Source organism: Salvelinus namaycush, chromosome 24 (genome assembly GCF_016432855.1).
Source record: "Salvelinus namaycush isolate Seneca chromosome 24, SaNama_1.0, whole genome shotgun sequence".
Classification (NCBI taxonomy): domain Eukaryota; kingdom Metazoa; phylum Chordata; class Actinopteri; order Salmoniformes; family Salmonidae; genus Salvelinus; species Salvelinus namaycush.
Window position 1 is genome coordinate 14,395,175 of NC_052330.1, and position 26,577 is coordinate 14,421,751.

The 26,577-nt window shown below is 44.1% G+C and overlaps 1 protein-coding gene across 1 annotated transcript in view; it reads right to left on the reverse strand.

The window, feature by feature from the left end:
* Positions 1-284: 284 nt before the first annotated feature.
* Positions 285-26,577, reverse strand: part of LOC120019747 (polypeptide N-acetylgalactosaminyltransferase 14-like) — a 137,724-nt gene continuing 111,431 nt past the window's right edge. Inside the window, exons 7-15 of the mRNA XM_038963174.1 lie at positions 26,440-26,527; positions 24,903-24,987; positions 19,406-19,509; positions 16,859-16,985; positions 11,808-11,900; positions 11,188-11,271; positions 9,924-10,068; positions 3,283-3,402; positions 285-1,095 (exon numbers count right to left, since the gene is read on the reverse strand). Coding sequence (XP_038819102.1) covers positions 937-1,095; positions 3,283-3,402; positions 9,924-10,068; positions 11,188-11,271; positions 11,808-11,900; positions 16,859-16,985; positions 19,406-19,509; positions 24,903-24,987; positions 26,440-26,527 — 1,005 coding nt within the window. The 3' untranslated portion in view covers positions 285-936. The remainder of the gene's footprint in view (positions 1,096-3,282; positions 3,403-9,923; positions 10,069-11,187; positions 11,272-11,807; positions 11,901-16,858; positions 16,986-19,405; positions 19,510-24,902; positions 24,988-26,439; positions 26,528-26,577) is intronic.

Sequence of the window (26,577 nt, forward strand, 5' to 3'; positions counted from 1 at the left end):
TAACCATTTTGTGGTCATATCTTCTTGCCGTTCGTCTGTCTTTGTTAACCCATGATGTGTCACTGCACAGAACTGTAAGATGCTGGTAATGCTGACCGAGGTGCCAGTGCTGTGCTGGTACCAGTCACATCTAATGCAATTTAAGTAATTATACTGAGACTAATTCACAATTTGTTAAATCAGGGAAGGGGCATCCAACCTTCACCATTATAAAATGTTATCAATATATTCTACATAGGCTACTTATCACTGCTGAACACAAAACTAATAAACAACCCTTTTCTGTATTTCTTTTATTTCTTTTTTGACATTGCAGCACTGGCTATTACAGTGTGTTTGTGTTTCAGGATCATAGACGTGTGTGTGTGTGTTTTTTCTTCTTCAGGATCATAGACATTTTGTGTAAAGGTCATCTCCATTTCAATTAAAAATAAATGGGAATCATAGGATATTAAAATATCGCCATTTGACATGTGCATTAAATTTGCTGACACAAATTCCATCATAGCTGCATCCCATCCCATTGAAATGTCATTACGAAGACAGGTTGAAGTCTAAATCAGAACTTATACACTTGAAGCAGCAGTTAGAATAATAGTTTTAACAGACCACGAGTTTCAATGAAAACAGCAATGAAAAATGGTGTCCCCTGTATTTTCATCTATATTAGCCCACAATAAATGACTTCAGCCCTGCTGAATGTCTTGTTGAACACTTGAATGTGCTGACATCAGTCCAAGTCCCTGCCATCTTATAAAGACTTATCTCAGTGACCTAAAACACCCTTTACTCTGGTATCCACCTCCTCTCTCCTTTCCCTCTCCATCTCTCTCTCTCTCTCTTTCTAAAAGCCCTTGGCTATAGTAAGCACTGCAGAAGTTTGTGATTGCTCATAGGGTAGTCCTCCTCTACAGGAAGGATTGTGTTGTGGGTGGATCAGGAGAAGGGCATCTCCCATCTCTGGGTGTAGGCTGTCAGTTCACAGGGGCTGATCACCAGCATCTTGCTGCTCTCGATGCCGTCCAGGGCCATCTCACTGTCCATGCAGAAGTGGGAGGCCAGGTGCTCCAGATGGGTGCCTGACTTCTGCCATCGCTGGAACACAACAGACAATACAAAGATCAATAACTATACTGTATACAGAGACATGCATTTCAATGTTATTAAACTGCTATTGCCCATTAATTGTTACAGAATGCCATTGGTTCAAATAAATCTAAAAGTTTAGGCAACTATTGTCCAATACTGACCCTGTAATTTTGTCAACTTCATATTTAGCTAATGATCTTTATTGCATGTCATGTTCATGGCACTGTCATGGCACATGGCACTCTTCCCACTATTCACCACTAGATGTCCCTCTTTACTCAATTTCTGGTGAGTCACAATAATAATTCAGAGCAGGGAATTCTTCTTGTTGATATTGTTGAACTTATACATTAACAAAACTAGAGGATATTAGCAAACATGCAAGGATTTTGTCATTGCCTCACACATCCATCACTGGTTAGAAGTGACGGCTGACAGGCAAAGCCTGTTGCCAAGACTAGTGGAGCGTATCGTGATCACATCTCTCTTCAGTGGTAGAAACAATACAGTGGATATAAAGGGGATTTTCTGGATCAAAAAGGGCAAAGGTTGTGGGCGTGGCAGGAGGCTTGGCAATTAGCGGCTGGCCCATGTGAGTGGCTACATTTTTGTGAACAGGCCCCAATCTCCGTGATGTAGAGAAATGTTTGAATTTTTGTTGGTCGTTTTAAAGCTAATTTCCTGCAATTATACATATTCTGCCATGGAGCTGGGAGAAAATCATGCACTTTTAAAGCTAGTTTCCTGCAATTCTATGCTTTTCACCATGGATAATGCTGTGCTCTTTTCTCAAACATTATAACAATGAATACTACTAAATGAATTGTTTTTGGAATTTTCAATTCTCCCTGACTGTCTACCTTTTATTTTGGTTATTGTTAGTTCTCAAAGATGATATTATGATATTATAAAAAAAACAGATATAGGTTCATTATATTTTCTACATACTTTATATCTGGTTTTAGTTGTTTAAATTTACACTGAAATAATTTTTCCATCCTGAAAAGCGACTTGAAAAAAAAAATGTTTTGGCACCCCGCCCAAGGATTAAAATGGCAGAAAAATCCATGGTGGATGTGATACAGAGCGTCTTTGTTTCACAGTATTTAAAGTCAGTGAACAGAAACAAGCTCTGTTCCATTGTGACCCTGATCAAAGCAGGAAAGTTTCAAATTGCCATGACATGTTTTTTTTCCTTTTTTTATGAAGCAAAGTGAGACTGCACTTTTTAATTGATAAAAGAAAATAATTAAAACAAAATCAATTTGTATTCAGTGCCTGTGGTGCCTCTAAGTAATTCTTCTTGTTACTGGCTGTTGATGCACAATTGATAGTTAAGCACATTTGTAGGCTCCTGAGAGCCTCTCTCTGCTGTAGCCTACAGTGGCCTGAGGGGAACACATGAGCACGGCTCTAATTAGCTATCATTGAACAGTTTCCATGTATGTGTCAGGGGTGGAACATGCTGCTTTGGGAGTCTTTTTAGCAGGAGGAGGTAGTATATACCTGCGCAACTTCTAAAAGTAGGAGACCTAAAATCTACCTGCCGATACAGAGGTCTATTATGTGGCCCTGACTTATCTATGCAACACTAGACTGTAACTGAGCTGTGTATAATGTGTGCTATTTATCATCTCTTTCTCTCTCACGATCCTTCTTTCTTTCACTTCCTATGTTTTCACCAGACACTACATCATTATCAACACATATTCATGAATCATCTGTTCGTGCAGTCACCACCCAAACAAAACAATGTGAATACATTATACAGTCATGCATGCTGCTCAAAACACCCTCCCACTCATAAACAGTATCTGCACACATTCTCCATAAACCAACTCCTCTGTTTTGTTTTCCTTGTTGTTTACCAAGAATGTCACTAAAACATGTACAACCTTTTCGTACAGACTCAAACCATGTAAATAGCCTCGCTAGCATACTGTTAGATAAGCCGAAACAGACTGAGGAGGACCTTGCCTCTGTCTCAGGGTGCAGCAGCAGCAGCAGCAGCTGGCTGGTGATACAGGCAGAACCCAGAGCTCTCAGGCACACTCTCCACTGCACTATCAGACTGCCTAAGTGAAAGTTGATTTATGGCTTGTCAGAAGTGACTTTGCTCGTTTGAGGCAGGGGGCCGGCACAGTGCAGCGTGATGGGTGTTCAGGTGAGGACGGGCGCCCTCTGGGCTATTACTTGTTTCCCGTCGCCGATGTTGCAGGGCATGAGCATGACCTGGGAGGCAGGGAAGGTGGTAGAGAGGGAGAGGCAGTGCTGTTGCTGGCGGATCTGCTGTCCGTGGGTGTAGATCCACTCCTGAGGAGAGAGAGATACACTGATAACACATCAACAACACGATCATTACGTACTAACAAAAAAGTCTACATGTATGTGAGAGTAGATGTATGAACACAACATTTAGCAGAACACAGTCATGTCATAGTACTGAAAACACACAGATTACTACAGACTGGGTGTGTATCAGTGTATGCTACATCCAATCGTGAGGCGACCCAATTCCTCCAGCCAGGGAGAGTGTGTGTCTTCAGTACAGCACACACCACTACCCACACCTCCAAAACATCTGTCTCTGGGAGTGGGCTCACTCTTCAGGAACATTCCATACATCATGACATAATAAGACTCTGTCTCTGTGGAACCAGACCAGGGAATATTACTGAGCCAGCATAGTGGAGATTGACACACACATGCGTACATACACCCACCCACCCACCCACGCACGCACGCACGCACGCACGCACACACACACACACAATCCACACACAGTCAAGTCTTGAGAATGGCCAAAACCCAGATGAAAAACAGTAAATATTTTGATTGCTGAAACTAAAGTAAGCCAATAAGATGCTGCTAAGCCTGTCCGTGTTTTCTTTTATACCTTTATTTAACTAGGCAAGTCAGTTAAGAACAAATTCCTATTTACAATGACAGCCTAGGAACAGTGGGTTAACTGCAAAGTTCAGGGGCAGAATGACAGATTTTTACCTTGTCAGCTCGGGGATTCGATCTAGCAACCTTTCGGTTACTGGCCCAACACTTTAACCACTAGGCTACATGCCGCACCAATAACCACTAGGATACCTGTGTATGGTGGTGCAGGCACATCCAGCCACTTTTCATGGTCTAGCTAGCTTACAGAGGATTTGATATTGAGTGGGCCCACAAGGATCCAAATATTCACACATAATATGTCATGGATTCTAGTGTTTTATTGCAGAATATCAGACAGAAAGACAATTTGAAACTCCAGGTACATCCCTGTACCCACATGTCCTAGTCAGGCGAGATGCACTCCAACAGAGATGCACTAAACTGTGGTCTCATGATATAGTTGTATTACATCTCCTTCCCCTGCGCTCAAACAATAAAGCATCTGTGTTCTTGTCTGGGTCCCTGCCTTTTTGGAAAGCTAGTTTTTTTTAAAAACATGATATTGTGATGTTCTGGAATTCAACTTTTGTGCACTTCCTTGGTTTCATAATGTCTAACCATGGGTTTAGAAAAAATATTTAAGATAACTAAATAGGACAGGTCTTCGACCACTTCAAGCTATAACTACAAATTTATGCTTGCTTGTACTGATTTTCCTATAGCAGAGCAAATTGAGAACTACTGATTTCACACACAAGTGCCTCAGATACATGTAATTATCTGTAGAAATGGTAGATCCTGTCTAGTTTCTTTTGGCACAAAATAAGTGAGTTGATAGCAAGCGACACCTGAGGGCTGACGCCAAGATAGGAAGAGGGTTCTGGCAACGTAATTGGAGGCAATTAGGAAGATATGTAGTGAGCAGCAGCAGTAAGGACAACCTTCCCAACTGAACTGGTGATTCCTATACTGGATGTTCAGCATAGTCACACAGTAGGAATGTATGTGTGTGTTTGACAACACAAAGGAGGTCCCGTGGTAATCACTAGACGGCCATGCTACGAAGGACCAAGTATATAGTCATAATTGATGAGCCTGTACATGAGATATTTGCTTCTGACCTTTAGCATGGACAGCGGTGGCCATGTACAGTAGATATGTTGCCTATTTCTAACCAATGTCTTTGAAAAGACATGCAGACCTAAGGATTCAGTGCAATGCCCAGAGTGAGGGCTTTTAATTATATGTACATTACAATTATTAAACTCTGGTACAAGTTTCTCTTTCCGCCGGGATTTAGCAACCATAGCGCATGCATTACCCAAACCATTACCCAATTATCAATGTACCAGAGGACATCCCAGGCAAACATCAAGCTGTAACACTGACTTGAAGATGACTGCCTAGAGAGGAGCAGCCATAGACTTCGATAGACATCGCATCATTGTATCGGTCCCGTTATGGCGTCTGTGAGAGCACGTGCAGCGCCATTGAGGCAATCTCCATTTTGAAGTGGTACATTTTCTTCTTCTACTACGTCTATGAGTTGGCAAACAAACTGCACACTGCCGCATAGAGTGTTGTTTGAACATGTATAAAGCCAAGGTTGGCCACCTGGAGTTATGCCACCTGCAGTTATGGAATGTTTCCTCACAAGTATAAATTCATTGGCTGAATCCTCCTGGTCACCTGGATGGAATTATGTGATCCTTCCTCAAAATGGTGAAAGTCCTCAATGGCGCTGCCCATGATAAAACAGGCTTTTGGGCACTAGAGTCCTCTATCTACACTCTTCGAAAAAAGGCTTCCAAAAGGGTTCTCGGCTGTCCCTATAGGAGAACCCTTTTTGGTTCCAGGGAGAACCCTTTTTTGTTCCACTTAGAACCCTCTGTTTGAAAGAGTCTATCTCTATGGAGCAGCCAAGGTTGGCCTAGCGTTGGAAAAGTGGTCCAGAGGAGTTAGCACTACGTTCATCCAGTCTAACGTGTGAAACACATTTCCAAGGGTTTTCATTCCCCAAGGATAGTAGGCAGGCACAAAACAGGTCACACAAAAACCAAGTCCCATCCATTCTCCCAGCCACACACCATAACAACCTCTACAGTAGCCTATACTAACAAGAGTACTTGAATAATAAGAACATGTGTTACGTAGGGAACAGGCCTGCATCAGCATGACATGTTGACATGCTATTTTACACCCCATTTGATATGAAATACACCGTGCTGCCTTGAAAATACAGCCCAATATTGGTGTGTATATGCCATGTTCATCGTAAGAGCTAGTCCATCTGGATCATTAGTCATCCTGTTACCCTGCAGCAGTCACATCATTACATTACAACCTTGCTGCTATAAGAATTCCATCCCTGGAAACACATCACAGAGGATAGGGCCCAGTGTGTGTGTCTGTCTGTGTGTATATGTGTCTGTGTGTGGGTGAGCCAGTGTGTGTTACATTATTTGTGGCATTGTGCGCACAAGTGACAGCAGCCATGTCAGAGGGCAGTGTGGGAGGTACGTGTATCTCACCTCTCTGTGGAGGTGACACCAAGAGGCCAGGCCACTACAGTAGGCATGTCTCTGGGTTGAGAACAGAGGGCTGTAATAACCAGGCCCAGCTGGGCTTTGTGTATTAAACGGCAGGTGGGTGGAGACGAGGCCTGCTAGCAGATTAACAGGTCGGAAGGCAGAGGGCATGCACACAACACTGCTTAATAGAATAAACTGCACAGTGAAAATGTGATCTGTATTAAATCTAATTACCCTGCAGTAATGGCACAGCTTTTTACGATATCCGTTGTGGCACGCAAATGTTAATTTACTGTAATGTTAATCTAAGTGGCTCCAAGTCTAGGGGATCTGTGCGCTGCTTGAGGAGACAGTGTGTTTTTAGAGCAGGGGAAAGCAACTAGATTCATCCGTGTGCTCTTAAGTATGCTGCCTCTAATTCTCCCACCTTTCTCTATCTCCCCTCCCGGAGGACCTGAGCCCTAGCAGCATGCCTCAGGACCAGCTGGCCTGACGACTCCTGGCTGTCCCCCTCCCCAGTCCACCTGGTCATGCTGCTGATGCAGTTTCTGCTGTTCTGCCTGCGGCTATGGAACCCTGACCTGTTCACCTGCTATCTTATACCGGGCCTGCTGTTTCCTCTCTCTCTCTTTCTACCGTACCTGCTGTCTTGGCCTCTGAATGCTCGGCTATGAAAAGCCAGCTGACCTGCTGCACCCTCTGTAACCACTGTGATTATTATTTGAACCTGCTGGTCATCTATGAACGTTTGAACATCTTGAAGAATGATCTAGCCTTAATGACCATGTACTCTTATAATCTCCACCGGCACAGCCAGAAGAGGATTGCCCCCCCCCCCCTCCCCCCACCCTGTGAGCCTGGTTCAACTCTGCCTTTCTAGGGAGTTTCTCCTAGCCATCGTGCTTCTCCATCTGCATTGCTACTCTTTGGGGTTTTAGGATGAGTTTCTTTATAAACACTTTGTGACATCTGCTGATGTAAAAAGAGCTCTATAAATACATTTGATTGATAGATAGAGGCTATATAATAGAGCACAGACAGGCTGGTTGGATAAAGTCTGAGTAAGAACATCCAGTCTTCCATATTGGCAGCTGCTGTGTTTTTGGCTGAATCGCCATCTACTTCCCTGTTTTAATCAGAACACCTGAGAACCACCATCTTGGAACATAACGAACAGCTGTGGCCAGTCTCAACTGAATCTGCTTTGAGAGCAGTGTCCTACCTAGACCCAGACACTTCTGCTATTCTTATACACTGTAATAATAACAACACATAACAGTTGGGCTACTGTACTGCAGAAGCATAATAGGCGTAGTCTAAATGAATGCTGACACAGTAATTATACAGTAGCCTGTTTTACCATGTTTCAGCGCTGAATTAAAGCCAAATAAAGCATAATGTGCTTCCTAGGGAAATTAATTGGGAGAGAAAAAAAAAGACTCCTCCCGACCAAAACAAGTCGAACCATCTGAGAGCCTTTCTTAACTTCTGCATAACACACATCTCTATGATATCATCTGATTTACATAACTAATCACAGCTAACACTTGGCCTTAGACAAAGTGTGTGTGTGTGTGTATGTGTGTGTGTGTGTGTGTGTGTGTGTGTGTGTGTGTGTGTGTGTGTGTGTGTGTGTGTGTGTGTGTGTGTGTGTGTGTGTGTGTGTGTGTGTGTGTGTGTGTGTGTGTGTGTGTGTGTACGTGAGAGACAGAAATAAGTGTACAGGGAGGTGCTGACACTGACATAACATCAGGTAGAGAGAGAGAGAGAGAGAGAGAGAGAGAGAGAGAGAGAGAGAGAGAGAGAGAGAGAGAGAGAGAGAGAGAGAGAGAGAGAGAGAGAGAGAGAGAGAGAGAGAGAGAGAGAGAGAGAGAGAGAGAGAGAGAGAGAGAGAGAGAGAGAGAGAGAGAGAGAGAGAGAGAGAGAGAGAGAGAGAGAGAGAGAGAGAGAGCGAGAGAGAGCGAGAGAGAGCGAGAGAGAGAGGGGGTAAATAAAGAGAGAAGGGAGAGGCATATTGACAGAGTGGGAGAAAAACAAATACAAGAACGATTGATATGGAGGAAGAAGGAAAAGAGAAGGGGAGAAAGAGGTAGAGGTGGAAAAAGAGAGCGAGAGGGGTGGGGGAGATCGAGAAAGAGGTAGAGAGAGATCCAGGTGTGTGAGCGAGCCGGTGTGTGAGACTGTCAGAGTGGGAGCAGCTCAGGCTGAATTCCACAAGTGCAAGATGATGCTTGTCTGCTCGAATTGTATAGAGACGAAAACATGACAGGAGCAGTACTGACGGACAGGGAGAGAGGCTTAGCCCATGTTTGTTTTAAAACAGTGTGTGCTGGAGAGGCTAATGAGGACAGATACTTTCTAACAGCCTGGGATACATAGTACCTCTCTGTCAGTGAGTGTTGAAGCTGCTGGACTTGTGTGTAGAACAGCCCCTTAACCAGGCAGTAGTGATACAGTAGTATTGACTCTGGACTAGACTTTAGTTCTCTGTATTCTTTGTGGGTATTGAGTCTGTTCTGGGCCATACAGTAGCTCTCTGTCAGTGTGCGCTGAAGCTACACTACCGTTCAAAAGTTTGGGGTCACTTAGAAATGTCCTTGTTTTTGAAAGAAAAGCAATTTTTTTGTCCATTAAAATAACATAAAATTGATCAGAAATACAGTGTAGACTCCTCCCTATGTTTTAGATGTGGCTCAGATGAAGGAACATTCCACCATTCCACTTGGCAGTGTTCAAAACTACACGGTTTCTGGCAGGGGGTATGCGATATTATTCTGGTTAGGGCCAGTTTGTGCTGTTCTGTGAAGGTAGTAGTACACAGCGTTGTACGAGATCTTCAGATTCTTGGCAATTTCTCGCATGGAACAGCCTTCATTTCTCAGAACAAGAATAGACTGACGAGTTTCAGAAGAAAGCGCTTTGTTTCCGGCCATTTTGAGCCTGTAATCGAACCCACAAATGCTGATGCTCCAGATACTCAACTAGTCTAAAGAAGGCCAGTTTTATTGCTTCTTTAATCAGTTCAACAGTTTTTTCAGCTGTGCTAACATAATTGCAAAAGAGTTTTCTAATGATCAATTAGACTTTTAAAATTATAAACTTGGATTAGCTAACACAACGTGCCATTGGAACACAGGAGTGATGGTTGCTGATAATGGGCATCCGTACACCTATGTAGATATTCCATTAATAATCAGCCGTTTCCAGCTACGAAAGTAATTTACAACATTAACAATGTCTACACTGTATTTCTGATCAATTTGATGTTATTTTAATGGAAAATAAAAATGTATTTCAAAAACAATTGACCCGTAGCTCTCAGTTTATGAGTGTAGAGTCTTGAGCAAGCCATAGATATACTGTTGAGTCTGTCTACTAAGTCTTGACTGTTTGAATGTTGAGTGTAGGCCGTACCTGGTTGAGTGCTGGCACAGATTTGGTCCCGATGCAGGGTGCCAGTGTGAGAGAGGGGAGTTCCTGTCCCTCCAGCTTCCGCGACTCTAGACAATTCTGTCTTTGACGAATCACCCCCGACTTAGAGTCCGAATCATCCGGCACTCTGAAAATACACAACACACATTTTCTAAATGTATTTTCTTGATTTAGAGTATATTCCCCAATTCATAATACAAGGCAGATGCATAATCTCTGAATGTAATATGTTGATACTCACGCCTGGGATAGATTCATGGTGGCATTTTTAAATGCACATAAATAACTATTTAGTATAGATATTAACATTGAGGCTAACGTGTCATGTTCCATGGCCTGGCATTATTGCTTCCTCAGACAATGTCTGAACTGAATTACAATCAATATTTAAATGTACAGGAAGAAATAGCTGTTCACATGACAGAGCCATTTGTCAGAGGTAGGCAGAACCTATGGCTTGGGGGGGGGGGGGGGGGGGGGGTTGTGTGTGTATGTGCGTGTAAGTAATGTTGTCTGCTGCCAGTGTGGGTCTGTGGGGGCTTTACAGCCCAGCTCAATCACTTAGTCAGCAAATAGGAACCAGCAGCAGTGGATCCGTCACACACACACACACACACACACACACACACACACACACACACACACACACACACACACACACACACACACACACACACACACACACACACACACACACACACACACACACACACACAGCCCCCCCATAGGTAACGGTGCTCATATCCCTTATATCCTTTGTGTGCTCTGCAAGCGTTTTGTAATAGCCTATGACTGTACTTCTCTCTGTATATCACTCTCTCTCTAGCTCTTGTATGTCTTTAACATTCTCTGTGTATACTCCTCTTCACTACTGTCCTTTCACTGGGACTTGTCCTCCCTATTTCAACTTTCTCTCAATTCACCTGTCTCTTCAACTAACTTTTTATAGTCTTTTTTCTTACTACGCAATTAACGGTGGTTCCAAGTCATCTAAAAGGTCAGACCTCTCTCCCCTGAGTCCACATTGTTCATTTCGGTCCATGGGATTAACCTAAACTCCATCACGCCTGGCTGTTGTTGTATCAGTCAGATTGAGCTGCAAGGCTGGCTTTTGAAGCCAATGCCAGGCGGACACAGAGCAATCAGGGGACAAAAATAGAGAGGCCTGAATATGAAAAATAATCATTCATCTATTCTGAATGAATCATAATGGGATGTGTGTGAGTGGCCAGCTGCACACACTCACTTGAGCTCTGGGTAGACGTTGTCCAGATACCACTTGAAGGATTTGCACTTGAGAATCTTGCGGAGCTCTTCCCTGCCATGAATGCTGATAATAGAGAGAGAGAGAGGGAAATTAATGAAGTGTATGTTAGAGAGAGGAACCTTTTTTATAATGCTGTCCTGCTCTTATCAGAGTGCTACACGCTTACACAGAGGCAGGCACATTGCTCCAATATGTAATGCAGGGAGACCAAAATTGCTCTCTTTAAATAACCTGAATGATATGGTTTGAACTGAACCGTCTACCCGGTTAATCGTGCTAAACCAGATGCAATGTATGTGTTCTATAATATGTCTCTTTATCAACCCTCTGTAGAATATAAAATATAGCAGTAGAAGTGTATGGTGTGTAGAAGTGTATGGTGTGTAGAAGTGTATGGTGTGTAGAAGTGTATGGTGTATAGAAGTGTATGGTGTGTAGAAGTGTATGGTGTATAGAAGTGTATGGTGTGTAGAAGTGTATGGTGTGTAGAAGTGTATGCTGTATAGAAGTGTATGCTGTGTAGAAGTGTATGCTGTGTAAAAGTGTATGCTGTATAGAAGTGTATGCTGTGTAGAAGTGTATGGTGATGTGTCACTCACTCTCCGTAGGACTTTCCCCGTGCTGCAGGGCGAGCCGAGTAGTAGAAGAGCCTGAACTCGTCCATCCACACCTCCGCCGTGCGCCTGGTGTTCCTGCAACACAGCCAGTAGAGTAGGATTCAGCAGGCGTTTTACATTAAAAACCTTTTCTCAATAGGGGGTGTTGTTTTCACTTTGTAAAAATTTCGTTCCCATATTAAACTGCCTCGTACTCAATTCTTGCTCGTACAATATGCATATTATTATTACTATTGGATAGAAAACACTCTCTAGTTTCTAAAACCGTTTGAATTATATCTGTGAGTAAAACAGAACTCAAGTTGGTGCAAACTTCCTGTGAGGAAGTGAGAAATCTGAAATCAGGCAGGCTGTTCTGGGGTCAGTTTATTAATTTGCATGTCTTCTATTGGTCGACATGCACTGCATACGCCTTCCCCTAGATGTCAGCAAATAGTGAGAATTGGAATGGAGTTGCTAGGCAGATCTGAGGCCATATAAGGGCTCTTGGAACCGGGGGTGCACTCTTTTCAACATTCGCCATGACGCAAGACAGACCTCAGGATGGCGTTCTGGAAAGCTCCCGTTATAGGCCTTAGATATATCCGGCTCTGATTTTATTCGATATAGGTGTTAAGAACGTCATAATGTAGTTATTTTAAACCGAGTTATATCATTTTATATCAGTATATTGCGATTTTCGGAATTTTCTTAGTGCTGCGTTATAGTGAGTTGGGCACGTCTTCGCCACATGGCTAATGTTTACTGCTAATTCCAAAGTTGAAGGCGACAATCTACAACCGAGCAACGATTCTTCTGGACAAAGGACAACTTGCCCAAGATTCTGATGAAAGCTCATCAAAAAGTAAGAACTATTTATGATGTTAATTCGTTGTTCTGTTGAAAAATGTAAAACTCCTATTCCGCCATTAATTTCGGTGCGGTCTCGCTTTAACGCACGCTGTATGTCGTAGTAACGTTAATTTTAAAAATCTAACACAGCGGTTGCATTAAGAACTAATGTATCTTTCATTTGCTGTCCAACCTGTATTTTTTAGTCAAGTTTATGATTAGTTACTGATTAGATTAGGTGCCTCTCCCAAGATTTCTCCCGACATTTTGTTTGCATTTTGGCTACTATTCATATTGTATAACCACGATTTGTGCCGCTAAATATGCACATTTTCGAACAAACTCTATATGTATTGTGTAATATGATGTTATAGGACTGTCATCTGAAGAAGTTTGAGAAGGTTAGTGAAAAAATTAATATCTTTTGCTGGTTTATTCGTTATCGCTATTGTTGGCTTGAATCAATGCTGTTGTGTGGTTGGCTATTGTAGTAAGCTAATATAATGCTATATTGTGTTTTCGCTGTAAAACACTTAAAAAATCTGAAATATTGGCTGGATTCACAAGATCTTTGTCTTTCATTTGCTGTACGCTGTGTATTTTTCATAAATGTTTTATGATGAGTATTTAGGTAATTCACGTTGGTCTCTGTAGTTATTCTAGTTGCTTTGGTGAGAGTTGTGATGGTGGCTGCAATGTAAAACTATGATTTATACCTGAAATATGCACATTGTTCTAACAAAACATATGCTATACAATAAATATGTTATCAGACTGTCATCTGATGAAGTTGTTTCTTGGTTAGTGACTATTTATATCTTTATTTGGTCGAAATTGTGATAGCTACCTATGCAGGAAAAAAATGGTGGGAAAAAAAAGTTGTGTCTTTTGCTATCGTGGTTAGCTAATAGAAATACATATTGTGTCTTCCCCGTAAAACATTTTAAAAATCAGAAATGAGGGCTGGATTCACAAGATGTGTATCTTTCATCTGGTGTCTTGGACTTGTGATTTAATGATATTTAGATGCTAGTATTTAATTGTGACGCTATGCTAGGCTATGCTAGTCAGCTTTTTTACTGATGGGGGTGCTCCCGGATCCGGGATTGTGTGCAAGTAGAAGTTAAACCACTTCACTCCAGGGTGGGCCAGCCCAGACCGTCAGTGTGAAAAGGCCTAGCGCGTATGTGACCAAAATAACCAGAAGCCAAGCCAGCCCTCGCACATTGGTCTCAAACATATTCCAAGAAAATTCACCATCTTGCTTGCTAAAGATTAGCAGCAAAATAATAATGTTCTCCTGAGAGTTAAGTATACTGTATCATATTCCATATATGTCAAGCCCACCCTTTTCACTGAATGTTGTGGGCCTTATGCTCATCCTAGTTCCATTTCATTACAGTTTGCATATTAAATGGGGAAAATACGTAATTGAGAATTCCCTAATCCTCAGACCCAAACGCACCATCCTGGTTCCTCTAGTGGACCTGCTACACCCACCCAGCCTTTAAAGTCTGAGCGCCCTGGCCTGAACACAAATGCACCATCCTGGTTCCTCTAGTGGACCTGCTACACCCACCCAGCCTTTAAAGTCTGAGCACCCTGGCCTGAACACAAATGCATCATCCTGGTTCCTCTAGTGGACCTGCTACACCCACCCAGCCTTTAAAGTCTGAGCGCCCTGGCCTGAACACAAATGCATAGGTGAAGCGTTTCATGTAATGATGGGATTGGTCAATGGAACAGTGACTGAAGTGGATAAATACTTCTAGTCATGTGATTCCTCTGTTGCATACTGTGGACCTTCTCCCAATATATATGTGTGTTGTTATAGACGTTAAAGGGATAGTTTACTCCAAAATCAAATTCTATCATGTTGTCATACATCCTGAACTCAACTTTAGTCCTCTTGTGACATTTGAAAGCATCTGGCAAACTTAGAATTTTGGGTGAAGACACCTTTAAAGCTAGATGCCTCCCCACCTCTGTTCTAGTAAAACGATGAGGGACGGGCTTGGAGAAATGGAACCACTCTCAAATTCCTACGCCGAGCTGTGGATGCAGGGACTGATCATCCATTATAACACAATTATGGTTTTAACCATGTTTTTAGGCTAAACAGTGTTTGTTACATTTACGTTGTTTACAAACATTGGAGCAAAACAAGCTTATATTTTGGGTTCTGATGGGGTACGACAGTTGAACTAAGCTTATGAGGCATTTATAAGTTAAATTCTTCAAGAATCAATGGGTATATATAATTAATTTACAAGTCCAAAAATGGATGTAGCAACCGTTCATTCCAGTGCATCTCTAGCAGAACTCACTGTCCTGTACAGCAAATTAAACTAGTCTACAGCCTTATCCTATCCCCTTGGTCCTCACAGGCAGCAATACAACGTTTTGGCCTACTGTACCCCCTGCTGTTTTATATTCCTTTGAAGTTCACACATCACATCTCTCCTTTCCACCTTACACTCAACCCTACTGTTGCACAGCCTGGCTTCTGAGCAGAAGACTTTGGGACAGAGAAGGACGTAACTGCTTGTAACACAAATGACAGTGATATTGTGCTAAGAGCGGCGCACACGGAGAAAGCAGGTGAATAAATTAAATATAATTATCAATGGGCATGCTGAGCCACCAGCTGCCATTGGAAGCTTTTTTCCCAGGACATGAAATCAAACATCATTCTTGGAGCAATTATTCATTAACTCGACTGAACTATGCTAGACATACACATTCTGTTGACAGGATGAAGTAATTATTCATTGAAGCCTAATGTGTTTTATGTTGTAAGTAAAAAGAGATAGCTAATCAGTGAACGAACAGTGAGCGCACACTGTCAGTCAAAGAAGATGCAGCCAAGTCAAGGGGTGACTTGAACACAACAACACATTTTCTGAAACTGCTCTGCAATCAAATCAAATAGTGTGCTGTTCACTTTACATATTCAGACCATGCCGTGACCTTCCCAAAGGCTAATTGCAAATGAGAAATCCAAATAAAGAAAACCGATTCTGTCGATAACGGCATTGTTAACTGATTCTGGCGATAACGGCATTGTTAACTGATTCTGTCAATAACGGCATTGTTAACTGATTCTGTCGATAACGGCATTGTTAACTGATTCTGTCGGTAACGGCATTGTTAACTGATTCTGTCAATAACGGCATTGTTAACCGATTCTGTCGATAACGGCATTGTTAACTGATTCTGTCGGTAACGGCATTGTTAACTGATTCTGTCGGTAACGGCATTGTTAACTGATTCTGTCAATAACGGCATTGTTAACCGATTCTGTCAATAACGGCATTGTTAACCGATTCTGTCGATAACGGCATTGTTAACTGATTCTGTCGATAACGGCATTGTTAACTGATTCTGTCAATAACGGCATTGTTAACTGATTCTGTCAATAACGGCATTGTTAACCGATTCTGTCAATAACGGCATCGTTAACCGATTCTGTCGATAACGGCATTGTTAACTGATTCTGTCGATAACGGCATTGTTAACCGATTCTGTCGATAACGGCATTGTTAACCAAGGCGGCATTTCGGCTTCATGTCAAAGTTAAACATTTGATAAAAGACGATACGCTTTCACAAAGTTTTCAGATTAAATAATAGAATTTGTGCACACACACAATTAGCTGACTAAATCCCTGTCAAACACAGTGGGAACATGAGCCTAATCCCTAATATGGAGAGAGAGGGACAAACCACTCTGATGTGCTGGAGACAATAGAGCTTAGCATAATTCATTCAAAAGACAATGTTTGGCAAAGCTTTAGAGCAAACTACAGCAATTTCTTTCATTTATATTTGCCACGTTCGCTGCAAATCTGTTCCCAGTATTGGGTTGCATTGCACAAATATTGGCCTATCAATCACACGAACAATGTAAAAACAGCATCATATTTTTTTGAAGTAGTACATATGAAGTGTTACACTTATTTTGGCTGCCGTGGGTTGGAGTCCAGCTGTAACACATGAACAAAGTGACTACAGCTCAATAACGCCTACAGTATCACATACAGCGGTACAGTCACAGCGCAGTACTTTGGTTGTTGTGGGTTGCCTTGCTATTTTGGAGAAGGCAGTCCGATAGATACATTAAGATGTGGGTCTGGATGTAGTTGTTAGTTGTTTTTGTATTTTGTAGCAGGCAGATACAGTACAGATGGAGTCAGGTCTTACTTGATGTATGTGTTGGCGTTGCCCTCAGGGAAGATGTAGGGGTGTTTCTTGCGAAAGACGTGGCCGACCCTGCTGCAGGGGATAATCTCTAGGCTCCCTCCACACATCCACACCCGGAACGAGATCTCTACACACACACACACACACACACAACACACAGCTACCATTAGTTATCATTGTCACATGGAATAGCTCAGGGACAGCCATGAACCACGAAGAGTAGCAATGCATTGTATGCTCAGTGCTTTTAGACGGTATGAGTCCTAAGGCAGGGACAGGCAGGGACAGGAGAACTGAAATTCAAACACACACAGTATTACAAAGTGTTATTGGAAATCTACAAGTGAAACCAGGTAAGAAGTTATTTTGTTTCTCGTTCCATTACAATCCATAAACATTACCCATCATCGTCATCTGTATATGGGGCAACTCTGATGCTTTGAATATTTGATAACATGCTTGTTGCCTCATATCTCAGGTTTAAACTCATGTTTAAACTGCCATGTCCTCTGCTCATTTAGAAGTGCACCACCAGCCACATGAATGTAAATGAACAAGTCCCTCCATGGCCTGGTCTAATTTAGCCCATGCTAATACAGTATAAACATCGGGGCTGATGCTACACACTTGTCTTTTAAACCCAACAGAGTTGAAGTTTTGTAGCCTCAAACACAGCATATAAAATGATGCTTCCTTTTTCGGAGTAACATGCTCAAAACTTTTCCTGTAATGAGTACGATGGGAGACAGAGAGCTGGGTTCAAGCGCAGGGCACAACAGGTGTTTATTGTAAAGGACCACAGGAGGAGGCAGGTAGCTGGGTCCAGGGACAGGCAGAAGGTCATACACAGGAGGAGGCAGGTAGCTGGGTCCAGGGACAGGCAGAAGGTCATACACAGGAGGAGGCAGGTAGCTGGGTCCAGGGACAGGCAGAAGGTCATACACAGGAGGAGGCAGGTAGCTGGGTCCAGGGACAGGCAGAAGGTCATACACAGGAGGAGGCAGGTAGCTGGGTCCAGGGACAGGCAGAAGGTCATACACAGGAGGAGGCAGGTAGCTGGGTCCAGGGACAGGCAGAAGGTCATACACAGGAGGAGGCAGGTAGCTGGGTCCAGGGACAGGCAGAAGGTCATACACAGGGGGGCCAAAAAGGAAACAGTACAGGCAGGGAAAAGGCTAGTAACGTTATCCAGGAGATCAGGCAATAGGTTGATACCAGGAAATCTGATCTAAAGTACAGGCAAGGAATAGGCAACAGGTGTCATTAGTGAGGCAGGCCAAAACTATCATACACAGGAGAATTCAATTATGGGAAACCCAGCACTCCAAATAGAAGTGTGTCACAAAACATGGGGTGCAAAGAACTGAACTAAATAGTGTGTGATAATGACATACAGGTGTGTGAACAGGTGATCAGAATTCAGGTGATTGGTATCTGGAGAGTGAGCTGTGTTCAGGGGATCTATGGGTTTGAGAGTGTGAGCTGGAAGCAGACATTACATTCCCAACAAGCATCTGAGCTTTTTCGACTTTTCAAAGTGTCAAAGGGAGCAGCGCAGAGAGTAAGCACGAGATATAGAGAGAGAAATAAAAGAGAGTTGTGAGGGAGATGGGAAAGTGTGTGTGTGTGAGAGAGAGAGAGAGAGAGAGAGAGAAAGAGAGAAAGAGAGAGAGAGAGAGAGAGAGAGAGAGAGAGAGAGAGAGAGAGAGAGAGAGAGAGAGAGAGAGAGAGAGAGAGAGAGAGAGAGGAATAAATCAAAGAGACTGGGGAGAGAGTTGTTGAGAAAGTGAGAGAAAGAGGAAGAGGAAGAGCATTCTTTTCCCGTCTCTACTCCTTTCTTTATTGATCTAAACAGCAGCAGTACAGTCAGGAGAAACTGTCTGTCTATTATGTGAACCCCAGCATCCTTCTGCCAGAGATACATGGGAGAGTGCTAGTCAGCCTCCTGGCCTTTTAGAAACTGTAATAAACTATGAATCATCCCCACCACTACCTCGGTTAGCCCTGGCTGTGGTGCACAACTTGCCTGCAGATGTACCTGACAGAAGCAAGCATGAAGCAGGGAAGAGAAGTGCTCACGCTACCTATTGCTCCAGGGGTCTGGCTAGGACTGGAATAACTGCAATGTTACACTCTCTCTAGCTTGTTTCACAGTGGTGTGGTATTATGCAGGTCAATGATTGGTCATATAACATTCTGTTTAATATTTGTGTCTTCTTGACCCTTGGTGTTTTAACTACACAATAAATGTTTGAAGCCCATCATATGGAGAGGGTTTGATTGATTTGAAAAAGTATGACTTGACACTTTTTGGGGGTTTGGGACTGTGGTAATGACCATTACAAACACAATAAATCAACTGTCCCGCTTTAGTAAGAAAAGGTGTCAAGGCGAAGGCATTCTTGAGCAGACTGAAATAATTGTGTCAGCTATAGAGGCAGGCTACTAGTGCTGACAGGCTGACACGCTGCTCCAACTCAGGTGCTCTCAGGCACACACAACAGCATAATCCCCTCAACCCAGCTCCTGCCCAGTCAGCTCACTCACCAAAGTTCTCCCCGCCCCAGATGTCCATGGCTGTGTCATACTTCCCCAGGTGGTTGAACCACGACTTGTCAATCACAAACAGCCCTCCGGCGATGATAGGCGTCCTGCAGGAGAGAGAGAATTCCAGGAGTATTATATCATGGAACGTTGACTGGATGGGTAGACTTGAGGTAGTTTGTTGTATGTTTTTGTAGACAATAAGAACACATTATGATAGATCCATGTGATGGTAGAAGAGTCCAAACTTCTATCTAAACCCTCCCCGTCTCCAACCGGCTGAGTGTTGCTGATGTGAATAATGATGCTGTCCCGGCCAGGCCCAGTGAGTGCGTGTGAGCCGCTGAGTAAAATGTAAATTGATTGAGTGATACAGGAGCCAGCCGGGGCAGACGGGCGGGGCGGGCAGGGCTGGGCCGGCTGACAAGCAGAGGCCAGTGAGACGTGTAAGAGGATACCTTCTCATTATCAGGCAGAAGCTGAAGCTGCACCCAGGCCCTCCATGGAGTGCCAACCGGGACCTATCTAACACAATTCACTCAGCACAGGATCGAACAAAGGCAGAAAGAAATAGAGGCAGAGAGGAGAGAGAAAAAAAGATAGAAAACAGTTCTGTCCCCATAGGATAAGGGTTCCAGGTAGAACCCTTTTGGGTTCCATGTACAGTGCCTTCGGAAAGTATTCAGACCCCTTGACTTTTTCCACATTTTGTTAGGTTACAGCCTTATTCAAAAATCGATTCCATTTTTTTGGTCCATCATCGATCTACAAACAATAGCTCATAATGACAAAGCATAATTTATTACAAATAAAAAATGGAAATGTCACATTTACATAAGTATTCAGACCCTTTACTCAGTACTTTGTTGAAGCACCTTTGGCAGCGAATACAGCCTCAAGTCTTCTTGGGTATGACGCTACAAGCTCGGCACACCTGTATTTGGGGAGTTTCTCCCATTCTTCTCTGCAGATCCTCTCAAGCTCTGTCAGGTTGGATGGGGAGCGTTGCTCCACAGCTATTTTCAGGTCTCTCCAGAGATGTTTGATCTGGTTCAAATTCGCCGGGCCACTCAAGGACATTCAGAGACTTGTCCCGAAGCCACTCCTGCGCTGTCTTGGCTGTGTGCTTAGGGTCATTGTCCTGTTGGTGGTGAAACTTCACCCCGGTCCGAGATCCTGCTCTGGAGCAGGTTTTCATTAAGGATCTCTCTATACTTTGAACCGTTCTTTTTTCGTCTCATAGCAAAGGGTTTGAATACTTATGTAAATAAGGTACTTCTGTTTTTGTTTTTTTATAAAAGTGCAAAAATGTCTAAAAACCTGTTTTCGCTTTGTCATTATGGGGTACTGTGTGTAGATTGAGGAGGATAATTATTATTTTTTTTTCATCCATTTTAGAATCAGGCTGTAACGTAACAAAATTTGGAACAAGTCAATGGGTCTGAATACTTTCCGAAGGCACTGTAAATCCCTTTCCACAGAAGGTTCTACATGGAACCCAAAAGAGTTCTACCTGGAACCAAAAAGGAAAAAGGGTTGTCCTATGGTGACAGCCAAAGAACCCTTTTGGAACCCTTTTTTCTAAGTGTAGCTAGAGAGAGAGGCCTCCTCATGTTGCTGACTTTAAGGCAAGCCATTTTCAATTCACCTGCTTTGCTTTTTGAAAGATGAGGAGCATTGTCTCCTGTCTAGAATAGACATACCATGATGCTCTGTGGGGTCAGCAATATTCTCCACATTAATTTTCAGCTGTTTCTCATTTCCTGTCTCTGTCTGCAGAACTTGAGTCATTTGGTTGGACCAATGATGACAGGGGAGGGGAATTGATTCTGGAGGCAATACTACTTTCTCTGGTCATCTGTAACGTCTCCGGAGTGCACTTGAGGCTACGACTTAAAAAAGGTAGCAACTAAAAGAAACACAACACTGTACATGGACACCCCTTGAAATGTTTGTCAAATGTCTGCCCTGCAAGAGCTGCCCCGGTCAACTGTAAGTGCTGTTATTGTGACAAGGAAACGTCTAGGAGCAACGGCTCCGACGCGAAGTGGCAGGCCACACAAGCTCGCAGGACAGGACCGCCGAGTGCCGAAACGCTTAGCTACCAAGTTCCAAACTGCCTCTGGAAGCAACGTCAGCACAAGAACTGTTCATCGGGAGCTTCATGAAATGGGTTTCCATGGCCAAGCAGCCACACACAAGTCTAAGATCACCATGCGAAATGCCAAGCGTCGGCTGGAGTGGTGTAAAGCTCGCCCTAATTGGACTCTGGAGCAGTAGAATCGTGTTCTCTGGAGTGATGAATCACGCTTCACCATCTGGCAGTCCAATGGACGAATCTGGGTTTGGCGGATGCCAGGAGAACGCTACCTGCCCGAATGCATAGTGCCAACTGTAAAGTGTGGTGGAGGAGGAATAATGGTCTGGGGCTGTTTTTATGGTTCGGGCTAGGCACCGTAGTTCCAATGAAGAGAAATCTTAACACTATAGCATACAATGACATTCTAGACGATTCTGTGTTTTCAACTTTGTGGCAACAGTTTGGGGAAGGCCCTTTCCTGTTTCAGCATTACAATTCCTCTGTGCACAAAGCAAGGTCCATTCAGAAATGGCTTGTCGAGATTGGTCTGGAAGAACATGACTGGCCTGCACAGAGCCCTGACCTCAACCCTATCGAACACCTTTGGGATGAATTGGAATGCCGACTGCGAGCAAGGCCTAATCGCCCAACATCAGTGCGTGACCTCACTAATGCTCTTGTGGCTGAATGGAAGCAAGGCCCCACTGATATAGCAGCAAAGGGGGGACCAACCATAGTAATGCACATGATTTTGGAATGAGATGTTCGACGAGCAGGTGTCCACATACTTTTGGTGGACAAAATACAATCCTCGCCGACGATGACCTTGGCTGCATCCTGAATAGCTTTAGGCTGCATGTTTTCCTCCTGCATTTCAAGCCTTGCATCAGGACATACTATTTCTGATAGTAAACATAATGATTAATGATTTACTGATTCAGTCTACTAAACATGTATATCAGCATAAAGTCAGAAACAGCTTAATGAGAAAGCCAAATGAGAAAGCTCACACAATAAAACAGACAACGTGATGCTTCTTTATTTTGCAGCGAGAGACATCCTTTGTTGCATATTTCGCCTGCTGCAACATAAATATCTGCCAGACTGAATGAGTGTTGTTGTAACAACCGAACAGAGCATTACAGGAGGAAATCATTATCGTTGGACAATGCTGTAAAACCCTGAGGCACATCACCAAATCCTCCTTAGTTATTGCTGTCTGCCATTAACTACTGTTGCTGCCTCCATTTTCAGATCCCACTTTGTTCAGACTGTCCATAAATAGACTCCCCCCACCATGACAAAACAGATGATGATGGGACTGAATGACTGACTGAATGACTGGATGATGATGTGTAGGCAGCTATAGGACAAGCGGCAGGTTAGTAAGAGCTGGAAGATGGTGGATAATGACACATTTGTGACTCAAAATGCTCTGTGAAGTGTAGTTTGCAGTGTTTTTTGAGTGAAGTGTATTATTGAGTGGATACAATGAAGAGTGAATGGCAATGCATCGTAGTGAATCTGTTTCCTCTGCCCTTAACTCGTGAACACTGCACACACACACACCACACACATGCATGCACGCAAATGCACCAGTGGAAGCTGCTGAGGGGAGAACGGCTCATAATAATGGCTGGAACGGCGCAAATGGAATGGCATCAAGCACCTGGAAACCATGCGTTTGATACCATTCCACCGATTCCGCTCCAGTCATTACGACGAGCCCGTTCTCCTGTGAAATGCACACACACACACACACACACACACACACACACACACACACACACACACACACACACACACACACACACACACACACACACACACACACACACACACACACACACACACACACACACACACACACACACACAGGCACCCCATGCTCCCACCATCTGTGCCTCTTTAGCCTCTTTCAACACCAGCTCTGATGCCGTCTCAGTCCCACCACTCCATGGTAAGTAGGCTGCTACAGTGTCTGTGTGTGTGTTTGTGTGCGTGTGTGTGCGCGCGTCCTTAACCACGTCTCTATCTGGTTGTCTATCTGTGCCAGAGTGAGGAGCAGACTCCATGTGACGCTGCACCAGTCTGTGGCACATGGGCCACACTGCGAGCCTGATGTGGGATCAGTTCCTACCAGGCCTGGGTCTGTGCCTGGGCTATTAGGGGATCTCATTACTCTAACACCCCCACTGGCAGCTCAGGGGTTTGGGGTTGGCGCGGAGGGATGTAGGGTAGTGGACCATAGACACTCATCAGGAGAAGAGGGGAGAGGAGAAGAACAGAAGATGATAAGAGAGGAAGGGATGAAGGATGGAAGTACACACAGAGAGATGAGTAAAGAAGTATGAATAGGAAACTAGACGAGGGGGGGAGAAAGAATAGAAGACAGAACGGGAGAAAGGAGAAGAAGAGAGGTGTGAAAGGAAGAAAGGAGGAAGAGACGGAGAGATCAGGAGTTTCCTCTTCAAGAAGTGTGAAGAGGAAACGATGGGAGGGGAGGAAAAGGAACAAAACAGAAAGAAGCGAGGAGGAGATGAGAGAGGCCCTCCAGATTGCCCTGAGCAGGGCTGAGGGAGCCAAGTGGAGAGGCTCACTGTCTACCTCATTTCTCAAGTGGAGGGAAGATGTTAGCCCACAGCCCAGCATCTCTGTGACACTGTCCCCAGCCCTGACGTACTGCATGGTGTGTCAGACTGGCAGGAGCCAAGGCTCTCAAGCCCCGCACAGCATGGTGAATATTCATCATGGAAACACACATTAGCATTTATGCAGAGTGACAACAGTATCAAGTCTTTTCTTAGAAAAGATGCTCCTTCCTGTACCTGGGTTATAATTATGAGGGGAAATGAACAGAGATAGAGACAGAGAGTGAAAGAAAGAGAGATGTGTGAGAGAGATCAATCAATCATTCTAGCCAAGCATTAAAATAATCTGCCCCGGATTCAGAGCCATCTGGGGCCAGGAGAACTAAAGAGGATCACATCTCTTTGGAAGAAATAATGCAAAGGTGCTTTAGTCGGCTGTGGTCTGGTCTCCTCTGAACTCCTTTGGGCTGCTTTCTCATTAATCGTGCTGCTGCTATCTCTGCAGCGATCAATGGTTTAACTGCCTCTTTCAGGTGCTGCTTTCTAGTCCGCCTTTCCCTCTCTCTCCCCTGATGGACTGTTTAGATCACAGTGCAGTGAAAGACCTCAGGGAGAGAATTCATTCCCCTGCTGCTCCATCAGATGAAAAAGAAAAAGCATGGCTGCATGCTGCCGGTCACTGGACTTGAGGACGGAGAGATGGATGGCCAGGCAGGCAAGCAGGGCACCCCCTCGTCTCCTACTTCCCTGCTCCATCGCTCCATCCCTCTCCTCTCATCTGCAGCCAGACCATCCCCTAATATCCGTCTTTATGCCTCCTTTCACTTACTTAATGGGTTCGGTGGGGTCAGCTCTCCTGGCTTTCTGTTCAGCAGACAACTGCTCCCACTTGAAATGTAGACTCCAGTCGAAGCCTGCGGCAGAGAGCGAGAGAGAGATAATCACAACACGAACTGGGAATGAGGGAGGGTGAAGGAGAGAGGGAGGGAGAGAGAGAGAGGGTAAGTCAGGGGAGGGTCAGGAGGAGAGCATTGCAGGTCAGAATGAAGATGTAGAAGAAGGAGAGATATGGAAAGAGAGTGAGGAAGAACAATAGTTGAGAAAAGAAAGGGAAATGGGTCAGGAGAAATCAGTGCAGGTCAGAGAGAAGGGGACCAAACGATTAATAACAAAAGGATAATGGGAAGAGAGGGGTGAGGAGGAGGGTGGACTGTTAAGGCGGGGTCGATTATAAACGCTGCAGCAGCCTCACATCCACAGAAGCCCCACATCCACAGAAGCCCCACATCCACAGAAGCCCCATTCCACATGCTTTATTCATCTCTGACAGAACACTGTCAATAATTACAGCCACCATTCTTGCTAACGTCTCCTATTTAATTACTCAAATGATTAATTATGGCTGATTATGGATCATTGGCTAATGGCTGATCTGGCCTGACCCTTTGGAATGACCTTTACACAAGAGCTTTTTAATAACCCAGCCCATCCCGTCTTGTCCTGAGACAGATGCAGTGCCCTTGATGTCTCCAAATATATGCATGAGAAGACCAATGCATATTTGCTCAATTGATAAAGTACATACCTACTGTATGTGTAGATGTGTCTGCATGTGTGTGTGAGTATAGACGTGTGTATGTGTGTGCGTCTGCGAATGCATGCGTGCCCATGTGTTTCTGTGCGCGTGTCAGTATGTGTGTGTGTGTGTGTGTGTGTGTGTGTGTGTGCAGGGGAGAGAGAGGGTCTGATTTGGCAGGCAGACCCAGGAGTGTTAGCGCAGCAGTCTGCAGGCAGGCAGGGCCGGGTTTCAGTGGATCGATGTGGCTCTATTGACACCACAACTTTTTCATGTTATGACAGATGGCTCCTTCAATAATTTAAATATCCAATCTGAGGCCTAGGAGTATCAGCCCCATTAATTGTCGTATCCAGTTCTCTGGGAACTGTGTATGTGTGTGTGTGTGTGTGTGTGTGTGTGTGTGTGTGTGTGTGTGTGTGTGTGTGTGTGTGTGTGTGTGTGTGTGTGTGTGTGTGTGTGTGTGTGTGTGTGTGTGTGTGTGTGTGTGTGTGTGTGTGTGTGCGTATATGTGCATAGCCTCAACTAGCCAGTTGATGGAGACCTGGTAGCCTGGGGGAGGGAAAGTGAAAGGAGAGAGGGATGGGGTCAGGAGTGAGGGATGAACAGATGGATGAGTCATTGGAGAGAGGGAGGCACTAGACAGGGGTGGAAAGAGGGCTGGAGATGAAGAGATGAGAGAGGGAGGCACTAGACAGGGGTGGAAAGAGGGCTGGAGATGAGAGAGGGAGGGACATAGATGTGGAGAGAGCGATGAAGACGGGGAGGTCAAGCCCTAATAGCTCTATACCTCCACGGAGGTCAGAGGAGGCTGCTACGTAAGCGAATGTATCCATGTTAATGATGTCGATCACTGGGCTCACCACACAGGTGGGGTCCTGGGGAGACAAGAGAGAGACTGGAGTCAGAGACCATGTTCAAACCATAC